This window comes from Haliotis rubra, unplaced genomic scaffold (genome assembly GCF_003918875.1).
Source record: "Haliotis rubra isolate DU_JTF1 unplaced genomic scaffold, ASM391887v1 Scf292, whole genome shotgun sequence".
Lineage (NCBI taxonomy): Eukaryota > Metazoa > Mollusca > Gastropoda > Lepetellida > Haliotidae > Haliotis > Haliotis rubra.
The window spans coordinates 536190-555388 of NW_025766960.1; the positions used below are offsets into that span (position 1 = coordinate 536190).

The 19199-nt window shown below is 40.8% G+C and overlaps 2 protein-coding genes across 2 annotated transcripts in view; one reads left to right on the top strand and one right to left on the bottom strand.

Annotated features, from left to right (window-relative positions):
• The window catches only part of LOC124282084, a 68942-nt gene extending 63795 nt beyond the window's left edge, over nucleotides 1–5147 (bottom strand). Inside the window, exon 1 of the mRNA XM_046718057.1 lies at nucleotides 4931–5147. The gene's annotated coding sequence lies outside the window, so the exon portion shown is untranslated. The remainder of the gene's footprint in view (nucleotides 1–4930) is intronic.
• A 7422-nt stretch (nucleotides 5148–12569) lies between these two features.
• LOC124282087 (brain tumor protein-like) lies at nucleotides 12570–18199 on the top strand. Its single transcript, XM_046718059.1, has 2 exons — nucleotides 12570–13012; nucleotides 16310–18199. Exon 2 carries the CDS (start codon nucleotides 16339–16341, stop codon nucleotides 17515–17517), a length of 1179 nt encoding a protein of 392 aa, XP_046574015.1. The 5' UTR covers nucleotides 12570–13012; nucleotides 16310–16338; the 3' UTR covers nucleotides 17518–18199.
• The last annotated feature ends 1000 nt before the right edge of the window (nucleotides 18200–19199 follow it).

Sequence of the window (19199 nt, forward strand, 5' to 3'; positions counted from 1 at the left end):
GATCACCGTGGCAGAATGGAATGCGGTACCCCAAACTCTGCCGGCCTCGATTACATGTACTATTGCTGACGCGGCATATTACAACATTCACCCAGTAGGAACATACAGCATAACCAACCCAATGGAAAAGAGTGAGTGAGTATGGTTTTACGCCGCTTTTAGCAATATTCCAGCAATATCACGACGGGGGACACCAGAAATGGGCTTCACACATTGTACACATGTAGGATATCGAACCCGAGCCTTCAGCGTGACGAGCGAACGCTTGAACCACTGGGCTACCCCACCGCCCCCAAACGAAAGGAACCAACGGCTTAAAATTATGAAAAATCATATTCAGGTATAGAGTGGGACTTTACAAAACTAAAAGTTAAATAGATATAAACAATAGCAACCACAATCTTTCCATAATAAAAATAGTTTTGCAAAATAAGCAATCAGTCCGACAACCTAGCTACGTGTTTATGAATTACCATCAAACAGTGGCGATGCCAGGTGTTCACGAAAAGATGAACATATCCTGCCTTAATAGTAGCACCATAAGCACGTCCTTATTAAATCCTTCTATGATAATGATGATATTAAGTCATAAATTAGGAACATTTAATTTTAATGCGTAGTAAATATTTAGACACGATAAAAGGGGTGGTCTGGAATTGCCGATTAATGCAAATGGGAATAATCCAAGGATAACATACAAAAACGAAATTTGACGAAAATGTTCACAAATTTACAACACAAATCTCCATGCCTTAATGTAGCGATGGGTTCACACCTTTGTGTAAATGACACAATTACACGTGCGTTTTTGTATAAACTGAGTATAAAGTCGAGTAGACTTTTGTTACGAGACAACATGTGTCTCCGAATATTATTTGATATTCCATAAAGGATGTGGTAATATATACACTGAGATATTGAATGTTATCACATTACACGCTCGAGTGGGTCAATGATATAGGCAGGCTGTATGAGAGCTGTTGTAGCATTATAAAATGTGATCCATGCGCAAACGAACGGAGTATACAAAATTGTAGACGTCGCGTGGATAATTGAATAAGTTAAAGGACAGCATGAGGTGAGGAAAACTGGGAAACGCCTTAATATGCTTTTATTTTCACGAAACAAAATTGTATTCATGATATTCGATGTTAATGCTGAGTACCACTGACAGATGATACAGTTTATAAGCACAGATGTAACCGGGCTTATCTTCGAATGGTATTTGTTTGTATATAATTCGGTAATCGTACAAAATTTTAAATGTTCAAAAATGTACACCTTCTGTTCAACGCTACAATATGTACTCTAATCATACGATTTACACTGACATCATATCCAAAGTCATCTTTCGTAATTTTTAATATTTAAATGTTTTGAATATTAATATATAATATTTCCTTACCGATAATACCATTTAAATCCAATGAGTATTCGTTAAAAAAGGAACAGAAATAATATTGGAAATGTGTCAAATGATAATAGTGAATTTGTATTACGGAGTAGATATACAATTTTGATAAAACATATTATTGTTCCGCCGTGCAGCTTTTTACATATTCCATACAATAACACTGTAGCATCTTCTGAGATGTTTACATATTTGATAGCTTACTGTTTACACACTCTGGGAGTTGTATATGAAACATAAATAATAAATGTTTAAACAACATGTCTTGTAACATATGTCTTATGTGGGATTACTTCTGCAAAGCAGAAACAAGTTATTTTCTTATCTAATACATCACCTAGATGTTGAAGCCTATGTCATATTTGAAATGCTGGACGAACACGACATGTTGACGTTCCTGTTTGGAGGTGATACTTACCCGATTGGATGTATGGAGATTCATACATGGACTTACATTATAATCATATTTGCATCGTTTGTGTATTCCATCAGACAACATCTGTTGCTTTGTTATGATAGATATGTTTCAATTATAACTCACTTTACTTGTGCATATGTATAGTGTTTTTTTATTGTCCATTCTCAGTAGTGTACAGATAGAAGTATGTATTTTGTCTTGAGTCAAATTTGGACTCAAACTCTCGGAAAGAAGTAACTACTAAAAAAAAAGTCATCACCTGCACTCCTCCCCCCTATCCTCCCCCCCCACACACACACACAGACACATACACATACATACACACACACACCACCACACACCTAGAATCTGTACTTTGAAATCCGAAATATATAATCTGACCATTTTGCTATACGTTTTGGCCAGATTGTGTTTCATCTTGTAAGAGTAATGACTTATCTTGCCAAATTCACTCCATATCCCTATGGCATTCACTAATAACTATATTCCTAGATATTCTGGCATAAATATTTATAAAAACAGCATCTTACCAAAAATAAATTCACGTCTAAAAGTGAAATTATAGTCCAGAAATGCGTTTTCGATTCCTTGAGATAAAGTCCCGAAATAGTTTAGCAGGATATCCAAACACACCTTCACAGAATGTGGCAATATTCGGCTGGCTTGCCGTCTTTGTGAAGTTATAAAACCTGTTAAATAATAACCAATTTGAAATAGATTAATATAAACTTTGAACAGTTTTAATGTTATGTTATATAATGTAATGTGATATCCTAACGGCATTGTGAAGGATATCATTTCACAAATTCATATGTAGCAACTTATTTACATGTTAAGACATGATAACATGTATCTATAATCCGACCATCAATAAAATAATATTTACATATATTACAATATTGACAACCATAATTACCATTTGGATGATTCTGTCATATTTCGCTCATTGTAGAATGGCCTCTGCTCGGAATGAATCACATCGGCGTATAGTACTCGTGGCGATAACAGACATCATTTTAAAATGAACCTGGTCAAAATATTTTGTGGTATTTACATCAAATCGAATTCGATAGTAACGATGAATAACAAACTAACAACATATCCTGTAACAGCAGAATGTACTCTGAAAATTGTAATTGTGTAATATTCCACACAAAAAACTATCAATAGCTGTAAGGATACCAACGTAACAATATCATTGAGTCAGCGTTCGATTAGTTATCACGTTACATGAAACTTATTATGGACTGTTTACTCAAACCAGTAAACAAACACATACACAAGAAGCTAGTTTCAAGTTTCTGTTACAGGGATAAAGGAATTATCATCACGTCTGTGTAATGAATTGGTCCATCACATAATCTGTTATGGTATGAAACAACTTCTATTCTAATGTTTTCGTAAAACCGAAACCCATTGTAATCGTTTATCTGAATTTCAGTATTTTGACACCCTTTCAAATACATATAAAACGTCAACGTTGAGAAAATAACTCCCGATTATCTACCAAAACAGTTCCACCAAGCATAAAATACATAATAGTCCTGAAAAAAATATGAATAGATCACTAAAGGCTAAAAATATATTCTCCACCCCAGTCCACACCGGGAGGTTCCAAGTATGGAAATATATATTCTTATCAACTTTGAAATACCTGGACATATTTACACACTGAATAACATCTTATTCAAGTCGCATTAATATATGACTTTTAAATTTAACCATACATACCTGATATAATCTTTCTCATATATTAAGTTATATATGTTTATTAATATAATGTTAATATAATACCTGCACAGCATTGATCTGTATGTATCACAGTTCTGTATATACTGAGAGAAACAAATAAAGGATCACAGGAAATTTGAAGCGTTCCTTTATTATTTTCCAGTTTTCATCAGCACAGTGCTATTCAAAGCTGGGGATGAAAACTTGAAAATATTAAAGGGACGCTTGAGTATTCCTGTTATCCCTTATTTATTTTTCTCAGAATATATATGGCAAAATTGTAATCTGGGGATGCAATTAAAAAACCCTTGCATTATCATATTACTATCAGTGTATTTCAGAATTATTACATGTGTTGAGTATTTTCACGTGTTATGTAATATTACAACATGATCCGTGTAATAGTATTACACCTGTACCTCTGATACGTGTTACTTAACACCAAACTACAGGTTAATTCAATCTGCCTGTATATACTTGCAGTCATGTCAATGGCTGATGCACAGTGTACATACTTTATTAGATATGTTGTCTGGATATGAATTCAAACATAATAAATGCCGGTTTTGGACTAAATAAATATTTACACTTCCTTGCAATATAAGCATCTGCTGTTTGTGTAAACACACCTTTGAAAATTATGAATACATAACCACCACGTGACTATATGTGATGAGGTGAAATTAATATATTCACTTGAATAATTCAAATTTGAAAAAAAATATACAAAAAATGATTTTCAATGAAATATTAGTGATAACATACATGTCTTGCCGTATCTTCTGAGCCACTGATATGAACATACATTATACTGTATACATAAAGCTGTATACGTTTGATAATTAAGATTGTTATAAAGAAACTTGGTAAGAAAACAACTGGTTTCACCTAGTCGGCCCTAAATATAACTCGATCGAAATATATAGCTTTAAATGTTCGATACTTGAGTGGCAGGAATATTTGTGGTCGTGAACAGAAATCCGCAAGTACATAGCCCTAGGTGCAGAATACAAACGTTATCTTTGAACAAACCAAAACATTGGGTTCATATGACGCACGGTGAATTAATCCAGAAATACAACATTTTGTGACCTTGCCACGAAGTAAAATGTCATCCGTTGATGTTAGTCCCATATTCTCTACTCATGCCATTCCTGGCAGTGATGGTTTAGAATACACATTTCTTAGATCGACTAAAAACAGCTCCGTTAATCCTTGAGTATACAATGTTACAGTGGTATATTATGCCGCGACTGGTGGCAGTTCTATATAAGCACAACTTGGTTTTTAACGCGTACCGAGGCTTCGTTAAGGCCACGGTGCCCTAATCAGGTAAGTTCTGAATGTACGCCGAGGTAATATGTCCTTACCTGTGTTCGGGGTTGATGTCGGTGCTGATGAATGACGTCAGTACGGTCCGACAGCGAGAGCAGATAACCCTGTTTGCTAGATCTCGTCTCGGGTCCTACTGTATAGAACCTCCATAGGTCGATACACCCGCAACTCCACACACTGCAGTAGCTGGTCGATACCTACAACTCAATTCAACACAATACTAAAGAGCCAAAAAGCTCCTTACACCGATCTCTACCCAATCCAAGCCCTTCACACGTGTCTTGGTAGCCTACCCTGCTTCGATACGCGAGTGGCCTACCCGTGGGGTGAGGGCTTGGCTTCAGAGTAGGGACAGGGGGAGGGGTATATGTTACATCTGGTCTTATTGATTGTCAAGAAGCATTGTGGAGTTGCCATGGTTACAGATTTACATAATGACTTATAGTGGAGAAGTGTTGATTTGTTACAAGAGATTCATTACGACTGTCGCGACAAAGGCGTTAAGATCGTCGGCGGGTGCTGCAAAGCCTGGTCGGGTGTGACTGTGTGTGGGAGGGGGTGCACAAGCATGTAATGTTAACAGAATACGCTCACACAAAAATCGAGAATGGGCCTTCAAGTTTCTATTCATTAAATGACGTGACCTTGAAAACAGAAACTTGTTTGACTGAATATCGACGGTACAAGGTGAAGGACTGAAGGCGGGGGTGACAGATCAGGGTATGTTAGGGGTATAACTGACACATTGGTTGACAAAAGGTGTGAGGATGGGGTTACGGATCGGGGTGTACAGCTGACACGGTTGATACAGGGGTGGGGGTGGGGAAATGTAAGCAGAAAAGGGCGTCCAAAAATACACACGAGTCTGAAAAGGACGGAAGCGCCAATGTCAAATTCAAATGATATTCTGCTTCTTTAAACTCAAATGTTTATTTGGCTGTCTAGATAAAGTGATTAACGCGAGTCACGACGGCCCGGCGATTTACGTCGCCAACAGCAGAGTAGGGGAACACAAAAGCGGGAGCTGTTATCTGTTATATTAAGGTTGGAGCACCTGTCTTCTTCCCCGCCGAGTCTAGCAGGACCAGTGTTTGTGTCTATAGAAAAGGCAGCCCCAAGCGATCATTTGGATATTGCTACATGACTATAGTCAGCTTACTCGCTCCATTGTGTGCACTTGACACCCTGCCAACTTGTAGACCAACACGCAAGTCGTGGCCGATAGTCCGCCAGGGTTAGGTGGTGCCTACCTTGGGTTGAAGCTGTGCTGTAGTTGTACAGTGGCTATAGCTTCTAGAGAGGTTGTGTAAGGTGTCGAAGCTCTGCTGTAGTTGTACAGTGGCTATAGCTTCTAGAGAGGTTGTGTAAGGTGTCGAAGCTCTGCTGTAGTTGTACAGTGGCTATAGCTTCTAGAGAGGTTGTGTAAGGTGTCGAAGCTCTGCTGTAGTTGTACAGTGGCTATAGCTTCTAGAGGTTGTGTAAGGTGTCGAAGCTCTGCTGTAGTTGTACAGTGGCTATAGCTTCTAGAGAGGTTGTGTAAGGTGTTGAAGCTCTGCTGTAGTTGTACAGTGGCTATAGCTTCTAGAGAGGTTGTGTAAGGTGTTGAAGCTCTGCTGTAGTTGTACAGTGGCTATAGCTTCTAGAGAGGTTGTGTAAGGTGTCGAAGCTCTGCTGTAGTTGTACAGCTATGGCTATGAAGCTCTGCTTCTATAGAGAGGTTGTGTAAGGTGTCGAAGCTCTGCTGTAGTTGTACAGTGGCTATAGCTTCTAGAGAGGTTGTGTAAGGTGTCGAAGCTCTGCTGTAGTTGTACAGTGGCTATAGCTTCTAGAGAGGTGTAAGGTGTTGAAGCTCTGCTGTAGTTGTACAGTGGCTATAGCTTCTAGAGAGGTTGTGTAAGGTGTTGAAGCTCTGCTGTAGTTGTACAGTGGCTATAGCTTCTAGAGAGGTTGTGTAAGGTGTCGAAGCTCTGCTGTAGTTGTACAGTGGCTATAGCTTCTAGAGAGGTTGTGTAAGGTGTTGAAGCTCTGCTGTAGTTGTACAGTGGCTATAGCTTCTAGAGAGAGAGGTTGCTGTAGTTGTAAGGTGTTGAAGCTCTGCTGTAGTTGTACAGTGGCTATAGCTTCTAGAGAGGTTGTTGTGTAAGGTGTTGAAGCTCTGCTGTAGTTGTACAGTGGCTATAGCTTCTAGAGAGGTTGTGTAAGGTGTTGAAGCTCTGCTGTAGTTGTACAGTGGCTATAGCTTCTAGAGGTTGTGTAAGGTGTTGAAGCCTGCTGTAGTTGTACAGTGGCTATAGCTTCTAGAGAGGTTGTGTAAGGTGTTGAAGCTCTGCTGTAGTTGTACAGTGGCTATAGCTTCTAGAGAGGTTGTGTAAGGTGTTGAAGCTCTGCTGTAGTTGTACAGTGGCTATAGCTTCTAGAGAGGTTGTGTAAGGTGTCGAAGCTCTGCTGTAGTTGTACAGTGGCTATAGCTTCTAGAGAGGTTGTGTAAGGTGTTGAAGCTCTGCTGTAGTTGTACAGTGGCTATAGCTTCTAGAGAGGTTGTGTAAGGTGTTGAAGCTCTGCTGTAGTTGTACAGTGGCTATAGCTTCTAGAGAGGTTGTGTAAGGTGTTGAAGCTCTGCTGTAGTTGTACAGTGGCTATAGCTTCTAGAGAGGTTGTGTAAGGTGTTGAAGCTCTGCTGTAGTTGTACAGTGGCTATAGCTTCTAGAGAGGTTGTGTAAGGTGTTGAAGCTCTGCTGTAGTTGTACAGTGGCTATAGCTTCTAGAGAGGGTTGTGTAAGGTGTTGAAGCTCTGCTGTAGTTGTACAGTGGCTATAGCTTCTAGAGAGTGTTGAAGTCTGCTGTAGTGTGGCTAAGTTGGTCTAGAGAGGTTGTGTAGGTGTTGAAGCTAGCTGCTAGTAGTTGTACAGTGAAGCTCTGCTGTAGTTGTACAGTGGCTATAGCTTCTAGAGAGGTTGTGTAAGGTGTTGAAGCTCTGCTGTAGTTGTACAGTGGCTATAGCTTCTAGAGAGGTTGTGTAAGGTGTTGAAGCTCTGCTGTAGTTGTACAGTGGCTATAGCTTCTAGAGAGGTTGTGTAAGGTGTTGAGATATAAGGGGAAATACAGACTGATACGAGCAGGTGGTGTATGTGAGAGTGTGTGCTTACAGTAAGTGAGCGAGTGCCACAACCGAGTGATTGAATGAGTGAGTAACTGCTGCATGTGAGTGTGTGAGAATGTGCTACAAATATTGAAGTATGCTGCAAAGAATGTGCTACAAATGAGTATGTAAAGAAGTGCTATATGTGAGAGTGTGCTACAAAGGAGTGCGTAAGGGTGTGCTATGTGCGTGAGTGTGCTAGAAGTAAGTGTGCAACGATGTGCTACAAATATGTAAGGAAGCTTTATATGTGAGAATGTGCTACAAGTGAGTATGTAAGGCTGCGTTATGTATGACAGTGTACTACAAATGACTATGTGTGAGAATGTACTACAAGTGAGTATGTAAGGCTGTGCTATATGTGAGAATGTACTACAAGTGAGTATGCAAGGCTGTGTCATATTTGAAAATGTGCTACAAGCGAGTATGTAAGGCTGTGATATATGTGAGAATGTACTACAAGTGAGTATGTAAGGCTGTGATATATGTGAGAATGTACTACAAGTGAGTATGTAAGGCTGTGCTATATGTGAGAATGTACTAGTAGAGTAGTAAGGTAAGGCTGTGTCATATTTGATATATGGAGAAAGTGCTACAAGCGAGTATGTAAGGCTGTGATATATGTGAGAATGTGCTACAAGTGAGTATGTAAGGCTATGATATATGTGAGAATGTGCTACAAGTGAGTATGTAAGGCTGTGATATATGTGAGAATGTGCTACAAGTGAGTAGGTAAGGCTGTGATATGTGTGAGAATGTGCTACAAGTGAGTATGTAAGGCTGTGCTATGTGTGAGAATGTGCTACAAGTGAGTAGGTAAGGCTGTGCTATGTGTGAGAATGTGCTACATGTGACTATGTAAGGCTGTGATATATGTGAGAGTGCTACAAGCGAGTGTGTAAGGCTGTAATACAGGTGAATTTGTATGGGTGTACTATAGGCGAGAGTGTGTTACAAGTGAATGAGTAAAGGTGCTTTATATTTGAGTGTGTGATGAGTGCTGGGTGTGACCGTGTGAATGTAGATGTACTACAAGTGAGTGTGTAAAGCTGTGGTGTGTGTGTGTTGCAAGTGTTTGAGTAAGTGTGCGCATCAAATGAGCGTGAGTATTCTATTTTATATTTTGTGTGAATGATGAGTGAAAAAAAGGTAAAGTGGACGAATATTTCTCATTGCCAACATTAAAACCTCATAAACTGTTTGAGCACGATTAGCATACATGTATTTTATATTGAACACACCGTAAAAAGCGTTCCACTTTTCCAACCATTTTGCCATGGTAATTATACTGTTAAGCTACTATCGTGACATTTGAGGTAGAAAAGGTGGAACCAGTAAATAGTATCTTGGAACCTTCTCAATCCGTGTGAAGGATATGCTGTAGAGGTCATATCTTTTTTATGTCATACCATATCATGACAGTGAGTGTGAGAAGCTGCACAGCTGCATCCAAGGCTCCCGTACAGCTCACTCAGAGCGAGAAGAACAGAGCCTACGTTATTTACCTTGAATTCATGGGGTGGCCGTGACCGTGCCTCTCAACGAGTCATCAGATTCATAGAGAATAGAAAAGTGTTGTTAACAGATCTAATGTGTTGAGGACAAAGTCGGTTATGGGGGCAATTTACTGGTTTATAACCGTGGAACCTGACAATGACTGTCAACGGTGACGTGGAATCTCCAATAAGCAGTAGCAGTTGTCTGTGCAGTAAACCTATATGGCGCAATAAAGTAGCTCGAGACTGGAGTATACGTTACTGCCGTAAGGTAGATGGGTGCACTCTTGAAAATACCTATCGACACGGGCGTTCTTTTTTCAAGATAGTGAGTGAGTGAGTTTAGTTTTACGCCGCTAATAGCAATATTCCAGCAATATCACGGCGGGGGACACCAAAAATGGGCTTCACACATTGTACCCATGTGGGGAATCGAACCGGGGTCTTAGGCGTGACGAGCGAACGCTTTAACCACCAGGCTACCCCGCCGTCCCTTTTTTCAAGATAGCTCAGGCACGTCTCAAGACGTTCAGTGAGTGAGTGAGTTAGTATGGTTTACGCCGCTTTTAGCAACATTCCAGCAATTTCACGGCGGGGTACACCAGAAATGGGCTTCACACATTGTATCCTATGGGGAATCGAACCCGAGCCTTCAGCGTGACAAGCGAACGCTTTAACCACTAGGCTACCCCGCCGTATCACTCAAGAAGTTTAAAAGACAACAGCACAAAACATACGTGTTAAAATATTCGGGCCGGTTGGACTAGTTTTTGTTAAATTTTTGTCACATACATTGATTAAAGCAAAACAGAATATACAAAATAACACCAATAGTCTAGCAAAGGATATAAAATGATATTTTTGTTGTATTTGGTGAGTGCATTATGTATCTTTTTGTTGAATCGAAAACTGTTCGAGTTCGAGTCTTCATACCTGTAGGTCAATATGGCCACCTCGCGGCATGGCTCGCCGCTACTTGATGTATATCAACAATCCTACGATTATTTATATATAACTTAGTCACGATATGGCTGAAATATTGCCAAAGTGACTTTAAATTTTAACTCACTCAACGATCCTACGTATTTTCACGTGGACCCGTTTTACACAAGATTTTACGAACGCTTCTAACAATGTTTAGTAGAGGTGGGCGATATTGCCAACTACGCAATACGATATATTGCGGTACACTTTTCGCGAACCGGTTCACCCGATACGATCGGTAATTTTCGTGATGTTGTCAAAACTACTAATAACATTTGTATTTCCCTTATATTATTATACATTAATATTTTGGATAATATCTCTTAGTCATATACTTGCATTTGCGTGACTTTTAAACCATATTTTAAAAAAAGAGAGATTGGTGCCGGCACTCGTAGTAAGGATAAACAAACCAAAAAGTCTTCAATTTGGAAACATTTTCAGTTGATGCCAGTGGCGTTGTTTGAAAAGAAAGGAAACAGTAATTTCATTACCTTAACCCATGTGTTACACTTTCACAATATATTGCAATACGCCAACACATATCACAATATATCGCAATACGAAAATTTGGCAATACCCAACCCTAAAGAGCAATGGCAGTGAAAATATACCATTGAACGCACGCACACACGCTCCTCGTTTCTGGGGCGGTTGGGGGTAGCCTAGTGGTTAAAGCGATGGCTCGTCACGCCGAAGACCCGGGTTCGATTCCCCACATGGGTACAATATGTGAAGCCCATTTCTGGTGTCCCCCGCCGTGTTATTGCTGGAATATTGCTAAAAGCGGCGTAAAACCAAACTCAGTCAGTCAATCAGTCCTCGTTTCTTGTTAGTAGTCATTCACGCATTAGAACAGTGTACGAACGTAACTCACAAACCAGAAGTTCTTGTCTTTGAAGATGTACGTTTCTTTTTCACTCACCAACTTGTAGAATGGCAGTGAAACACTTAGTCCGTTTGGGTTCAAATGAGAACGATGAATGATTAAATAACTCGAAATAGGGATAAGTGCACACAACATAAATATGGCACATGGCCCTGAAACCTCTGTACCCAAAAGGATCTGAATCTGACGGCGGTTTATGATCGATGATGTAAAGAGTTGTTTAGGAAACTATCATGTAATATTGTTCTATTTTCAAGGTTCACACTTAGGGAAGACAAACGGCTTGGTTGACACATGTCACCATCTCCACTAAAACGTATTCGGTGAGTCAAAACTTCTAAGCTTTGATGATGTTGCAATATTTTAACCCAATCTATTTAAAATCAGGCCTTAATACTTGTCGGTAAAAACAAGATCTTGTGACATCCTATTGCAGGTACCGTTAGACCTTTCTGGTAGGTAAATCCGTGAAGATCCGGGTTAGAATTCATCTTCAGCAACCCATGCTTGTAACAGGCGACTAACGGGATCGGTAGGTCAGGCTCGCTGACTTGCTTGACACATGTCATTGTATCCCAACTGCGTAAATAGATGCTCATGATGTTGAGCACTGGATTGTCTGGTTCAAACTCGATTATTTTCAGACCGCCGCCATATAGCTGGAATATTGCTGGATGCGGCTAACAAACAATCAAACGAAAAGCTATGTTGCTGGTTGAGAGCTCGGAGAGCCAGCGGGATTTGAACTGCGAAGACCACGAAAGTAGTCCGCTGTCATGCCAGTATGTAACGAAACTACTTAGTATAAATAAAATGATAACATTGATACTGACATTTATCGCGTTAACTAATTGGATATATTTTCATCAGGTATATCTATTCCCTCATATCAGAACCATCAAAACAGGCGAATGATAATTACGTGAATGATAAATATGCTCGAGTTGTTCAACTTAGGTTCAATGCTTGCCCCAGAACATGAATTTCCTAAACCAATCGGAAAAGAGCGAGATGCACGTGCTAAAAGCACAGGAACGTATTTCACGTGCACCACGCAGAGGCGACTCACACAGTGTTCTTACGGCTAATAACATAGTTCTTGAATATCTTTTAAAATACGGTTATGAAATCAATATTGTTAAGATATGTTTGGTGATAATGTTTTTAGAATGCTGGTCATGTTTTAAAAAGGCTCGATAAACTCGGACCAAGGTATCCAATTGTAAAAATGGTTTGTTTGAAACCGGGTCGCGCAAAGTGCTTCCGACTCCAAGGCATTTCACCAATGAAACACTTGGTAAACTCCACACGGATTCCAACTTTTGTGACACCCATTGCAGACGACAATTAAGAAGTAAGGAAAATGCTGCTTATGCTTTGTGAAATTATCATGCTTGGGAAAGCGAAATTGTGACTGGTTTGCTGGAAACACTCAGGCGGTCATTGTTTATGCTGCCCACATGTTGTCCATTTCGGAGCCAGTCAGCTGAGACAGGACACTCGTGGAGCGTGAATGTAGAAGGGCGCTGGGTGTTCTATATTCCCCTGGACAACAAGAAGCACGGAGTTCTTGCTGTCACCTTTATCGGTTCCTACGTTTGTCAATAAGGTGAGTGTGTGTTGCTTTGCAACTTATTTCTTACAAACAATGGATAGGGACTTTCTATTCATCTTATATTTCGAAAGGATATCTCTGGGTAAAATAATAAAATAATATTAAGCTGCAATTTGAGCTTATGGCTTTTATTATTCAATGAACGTATCACAACTACTATTGGTTAAATATGCTGATTTGAAATGGTGCGCCCTGTGCGTGCGTGCGTGCGTGCGTGCGTGAGTGCCTGTGGGTTTGCTTGTGTTAATCCGGACTAATGCCGGATTTATAGCGCATGACTATTGAGATTCCATGCTGCAGTTTACCATGGACACGGAACACAGATTACCGGCTCCCAGCTGACCAGTCCTAGATCTAGCTACTTAATCCCGAGTGCCAGCCAGGGTAACAACAAGGTCCCTATTTTAACTTATGAGCTACTGGAGGAGATTTTTAAAAGCATAAATAATTCTGAAACAACTTGTTAGTATATATACGTGGGGACTAGTTTGCACCACAATCTCGGGAAAGAGTTCCTTCCGTTCCCCCAACCCTAAACCAAACCCCAACCGTAAACCTAACCCCAACTTAAATTTTTGGACCTTTAGTCATTTTTGTGAGTTCTCTAGTAATTGTTGTGTTAAGTTCTGTTAATATACTGAAAGGCAAAAGAAACGTCGTAATATTAGAAATGACATTTGAGTATCAATGGAGTATTTGAACCTATTTTTTTAAATATACACCAGAAGTCAAGTTTGAGGAAACATGAATCGTGGTCGTGTAGCCTGCATTGCCCAATAAAGTATTGTTTGAGATTGAAGTTAGAAATGTTTTTGTTTTTTGGAGAGGGAAAAGTTCCCACAAACACAACATTGAAATCGAGATGCACGTGCATCATAAATGCATTCAGGCATAAATTGCCGGCTTGAATGGCAATCGTTCACTTGTTTTCTGAACACAGCAGCTATGACTAGGTTAACGAGAGATCAACCACAACAAGCTATTGGACGTCTGCACGCTGGTCAACATGCTCGAGTCATTGCTAATGACTTCAGTTGCAGCGTACGAACGATAGAACGTCTTAGAGTGCGATACAAGGCCACCAGCAGCACTGATGACCGTCCACGTAGTGGTCAACCCCGTGTAACAACACGTCGCAAGGACCGTCATATCGTCCATCAACACGTGCAAGACCTATTCGCAAGGGTGACCATAGGAAACCACCAGCGACCAGTCAGTGACCTACCATTCGGCGACGTCTCCAAGCCAGGAACCTGTTTTGTCGATGTCCTGCCAGGAGACCCATATTCACCCAACGTCACTGCCGGGAACGTATCCAAGTGGACACAACAGCGGCAAAACTGTCGTGGGGGACAATGGAGAGGGGTTATCTTCTCTGATGAAAGTCGGTACTGCATTTCAGTGGCGTATTATTTAAAAAAAATAGGTTCAAATGTTCCATTGATACTTAAATGTCATTTCCAATATTACGACGTTTCTTTTGCCTTTCAGTATGCTTTTAGTATATATTAATCTATGTTTTATTTGGGATGGGGAAACGGGAGGAACTCTTACCCAATCGGGTTACTTATGTGCTATTTACAATCTATTCACAGCTGCAAATTCTTTTTACTAAATGTCATATTCTAAGTTCCCCCTACGTTAATAACTTAATACATACCGGAAAGGTTAAGTTTCGATGTGGTTAAATGATATCCCAGAAACACTTCTAGTTCCTTCAACGTAACGACGTTATCACAAACAAAGCCTTTAGATGTATTAAAATTCTGTATCAAATTTACTTTACCTATAAGATATGAAACGCTGAAATAATTACATTATTTTCAAATATTTTACGTCAAACAGAAACTTATCATTATGCCCATTCTGTTAGTCAAATGTAGGCTTACTGTCCAGGTCTGTCTTTTACATTCAGGCTTATTGTACCAGCATTTCTTTCTCATTGCGGGCGGTGGGGTAGCATAGTGGTTAAAGCGTTCGCTCGTCACGCCCAAGACCCAGGTTCTATTCCCACGTGGGTGCAATATGTGGAGCCCATTTCTAGTGACCACCGCCGTGATGTTGCTGGACTGTTGCTAAAAGTGGCGTTAAACTATACTCTCACTCACTCATTCCACTTTTAGGTCGCAGGTTCGATCCCCGGCCGCATCATACCAAAAGACGTTAAAATATGGTATTTGTTGATCCCTGCCTTAATGACTACAACAAGGACTGGTCGGCTCGGAGTCAATATAATGTGTCTGAGTGGGGTTTCATGCTTGACTGCGGCATGGTATCTCAGTGAGCTGGCACTTAAAAAACCAGCTTAAGTCTGGGCCAGTACAAACAGCCACAAATACACACGCATGCACGTCATGTGAACGAAATAATCATAAGTACATTAAACCCCATTTCACCTCACTTCAATCCACGTTTAAACTTTTCTGTTAGACACGGGCTCTTTCTTCTGTATTTTCTTTTCGGCCGGGCTTCTCTATACTGGTGGACCCGTGAAGGTCCGGGTTAGAATGTGCCTTCAGTAACCCATTCTTGTCGAAAGAGGCGACTAACGTGATTGGGTGGTCAGGCTCGCCGACTTGCTGAGTGCGGCATAAATTAAACTCACTCAATATACTGGCGAGGTAAACGCGATTTAACGTGTTTTCAACACAACACACCACACCACATATGCTTGAGTGTTTCTTGGCAGCCATGTTTTATCTCTAAGTCCGAATGTCACGAATGATAACCTAAGGTACCATCGTTTAAAATATTTTAATTGAATAATACGCCCGGCGCTGGAACCTTAAACCTTCCGTTATCCAGGCAGCAACTCTATCCACTAGGCCAAGGCGTATTTCTCTCCGTACGATTTTCCGATGACGCCAGCTTAAGTCAATGTAAATTATTCATTATATACTATCCGTGTTCTGTGTTATTTTCCATTTCCTTAGCAGGACTTGTTCCACCATGGACACCTGGCCTCCTTATTGATAGCTAGCTAAAGACGTCAATCACGCTACACCGAGTCATTATCCCTATTATATTTCACATAGGGGTGGTGGGGTAGCCTAGTGTTTAAAGCGTTCGCCTGTCACGCCGAAGACACGGGTTCGATTCCCTACATCGTTCCAATGTGTGAAGCCCATTTCTTGTGTCCCCCCACCGCGATATTACTGGAATATTGCTAAAAGCGGCGTAAAACCACGCACTCACTCACTATATTTCCAATTTAAGCGGCCCATTTTTTTTCATTTTTTTAAAAACTGATTCGGATTAATATTGTTAGTTTTATTTATTTCATCATTCCAGATCGTTTCGTGGCACCCACTGATTTTGTAATGGCGTCCCCCACCCCCTCCGATTGTGGGACCTTCACTACCTCCAGCTCATCCGACTACGAGATGGACTCCGCCTACCACGGAACACGCTGTGACCTCTGCAGCAGCTCAGTCTGCTTACCCAGAATGCTCAGCTGCCACCACACGTTCTGCCAGCCATGCATGGAGCGGGCACTACACGAGACAGGCGCTGCCCACTGTCCACTCTGTCCATTGGATATTTACCTCGGCGGCCATGACGTCTCGGAGCTCAACCAACCAGCGAGAAGAGACGTCTTCAGCGGCTGGTCTGGAGCTTCCGACGTGGTCCACTGCACCGGATGTAAAATCAAGGATGCGACCGCTTCTGCCATTTGTTTTGACTGTGGGAATTTCCTGTGCGGAAACTGTGTAATGGCGCATCAGTTCATGAACCGCTTTAAAGGACATCGTGTTATGAGCCTTGGACATCTACAAGGAGACACTGACAAGGGTTCCATGTCAGACAAACCGGACATGTGTCTCCAACACTCAAACAAAGTCTTGGATCATTTCTGCTCCACCTGCGCAAAACCCGTGTGCAGTGATTGTATATTAGAACACAACGAAGGTCACGCATGCAAGCCTCTCACTGATGTAGCAGACGACCACATAGACTCTTTGCGCCACCTACTGGCAAATGCTAAACACAAGATTGACCATTTACGAGCCTTAACCAAACGAGCTGCCCATAACTCATCGGCGCTTGTTTCACAGCACAGGAATTCCACTTCCGGCATCAACGCTACCTTCGCCTTCTACAGCTCCATGTTGGACAGACGCCGAACTGAAGCCATGATAGAACTTCATCAGACGTTCAACACTAAGCAGGTTGCCATCAGTACCCAAGCCCAGCAGATTCAGAACACAACCCACACTCTGAGCCAAGGCGTACAGTACATTGACAAGGTCCTCACACACAGCTCGGTCACAGCAACCTTGCTGATGAAGAGGTACTTAGATGAACACTTCCAGAACCTGTTCAGCTACCTGCCAAGTCTTCAGAACGGTCAACACTCTGAGATAAACTTTGTTTCTGATTACCAGACAATCCAAACAGACCTCCAGGCAAACTTTGGCTTCGTTCGACAAGGCTGTGAGATGCTGCAGATGACTGCACAGAAATTTCAATCTGCTGGGCGTGTTAATAATATATATTAATTGTTTTTAGGAATAGTGTATTAGTTTAACTGTATATACCGTCAAGGCCTTTTAAACACGAGCACGATATCAGTCACTATTAATATTTTACAAGGGTTTTATGTTCATTTAATTTTGTCATCAGTAATGATTTTCCGAAAGATAAATGTAGATATATACTGCACACAAAAAGTTAGGGATCATGACAATTTTGTGGTATTTTGACGTTGTGAGATCAGTTTTCTTGACAAAAATACCCCACAACATATCAATGATCCCTAACTTATTCTGTTTAGTATATAAACTTAGTTACAAATGGATCAGTCCACGGGTCTTCAACCTTTGACATTTGTAATGACCGTGGTTGTTTGTTCAACATGTCTCACTGAAGTTATTTCTTAATTTGTTTATTTGTTTATTTTTCTTGTTGACAATTGTGCTATTAATGCATCACCTTGTTTGTATTATCACCTGCATTGTTTTTGTCACACTGCAATGCTATCATGTGCATGCATGCGAGATGCACAACCGTCATGGAGACGAGCATATATTTTAATATGACTAGTGTTTTACCATTTTGTTAACACCATTTTAGAACAAATGTGTAATGTTTTAAATGACTTTTACCTATTATATCATGAAATCATTGTTTTTAAAATTGCCTAGACTTCATCTTGAATGTGAATAAATTTACCATTATACAGCTAGATGTTCCTTGACGTTGGAAGCTTGGGGACGCGTTGAATGATTAGACCCGGATGGAAATCGCTGGAACGGTGCAGACACAGCAAAGATCATACGAGGTCGAAATTGGGATTCGAACTCGCGATCATACAATTCTTGGACGCAACTCGTCCGTTCCTTTCATGCTAAATTCCCACCTGTGTTGGGTTTATTCCACCTTTCAAAATTATTACAACGGTGAAACATTCATTTGTTCAAACTGTGTACAATAGCCCATTTAACACAATACACGTCAGCATTTGCCTTGTCTTAGAAGCTCTACATACCCGCGAAGATCCGGGTTGAATGGGTCTTCAGCAACCCATGCTTGTCGTAAGATAATAATCGAGTCTGGACCAGACAAACCAGTGATCAACAGCATGAGCATCGATCTACACAATTGGGAACCGATGACGTGTGTCAACAAAGTCAGCCAGCCTGACCAACCGATCCCGTTAGTCGCCTCTTACGACAAGCATGGGTTACAGAAGACCAATTCTTACCTGGATCTTCACCTGGCAGCAGGTGGCTGTAACGTTCAAAGACGGGTAACAATTGAAACTGACTCGTATTCTGTAGTACTGTAATTAGTTAATGCAGACGTTTTTTCACATACTACGTCAAAAATTAGTAACAGCGGCCGAAACACAGAAATCGGCCGGTTCAAGGCATGAAACTTTCATCAATTAGATTTGCCTGACGGATTAAATACACAAAATAAAATGCAAGTTCACCATTATCTTCCATACTGTATCGCGAAAGGGTATCTGAAATATAGGTGCATCACTTCTGCCACCAAGCTGCCATTTAGCGTGCAGCTAGGTATCAGACTGGTCGGCTCGGAGTCAGTATAATGTGTCTGAGTGGGATATTCATGCTTCACTGCGGCATGGTATCTCAGTGGGCTAGCACTATAAAACCAGCTAAGTCTGGGCTAGTACAGGCAGCCGCACATATACATACACACGCATGCACGTCGT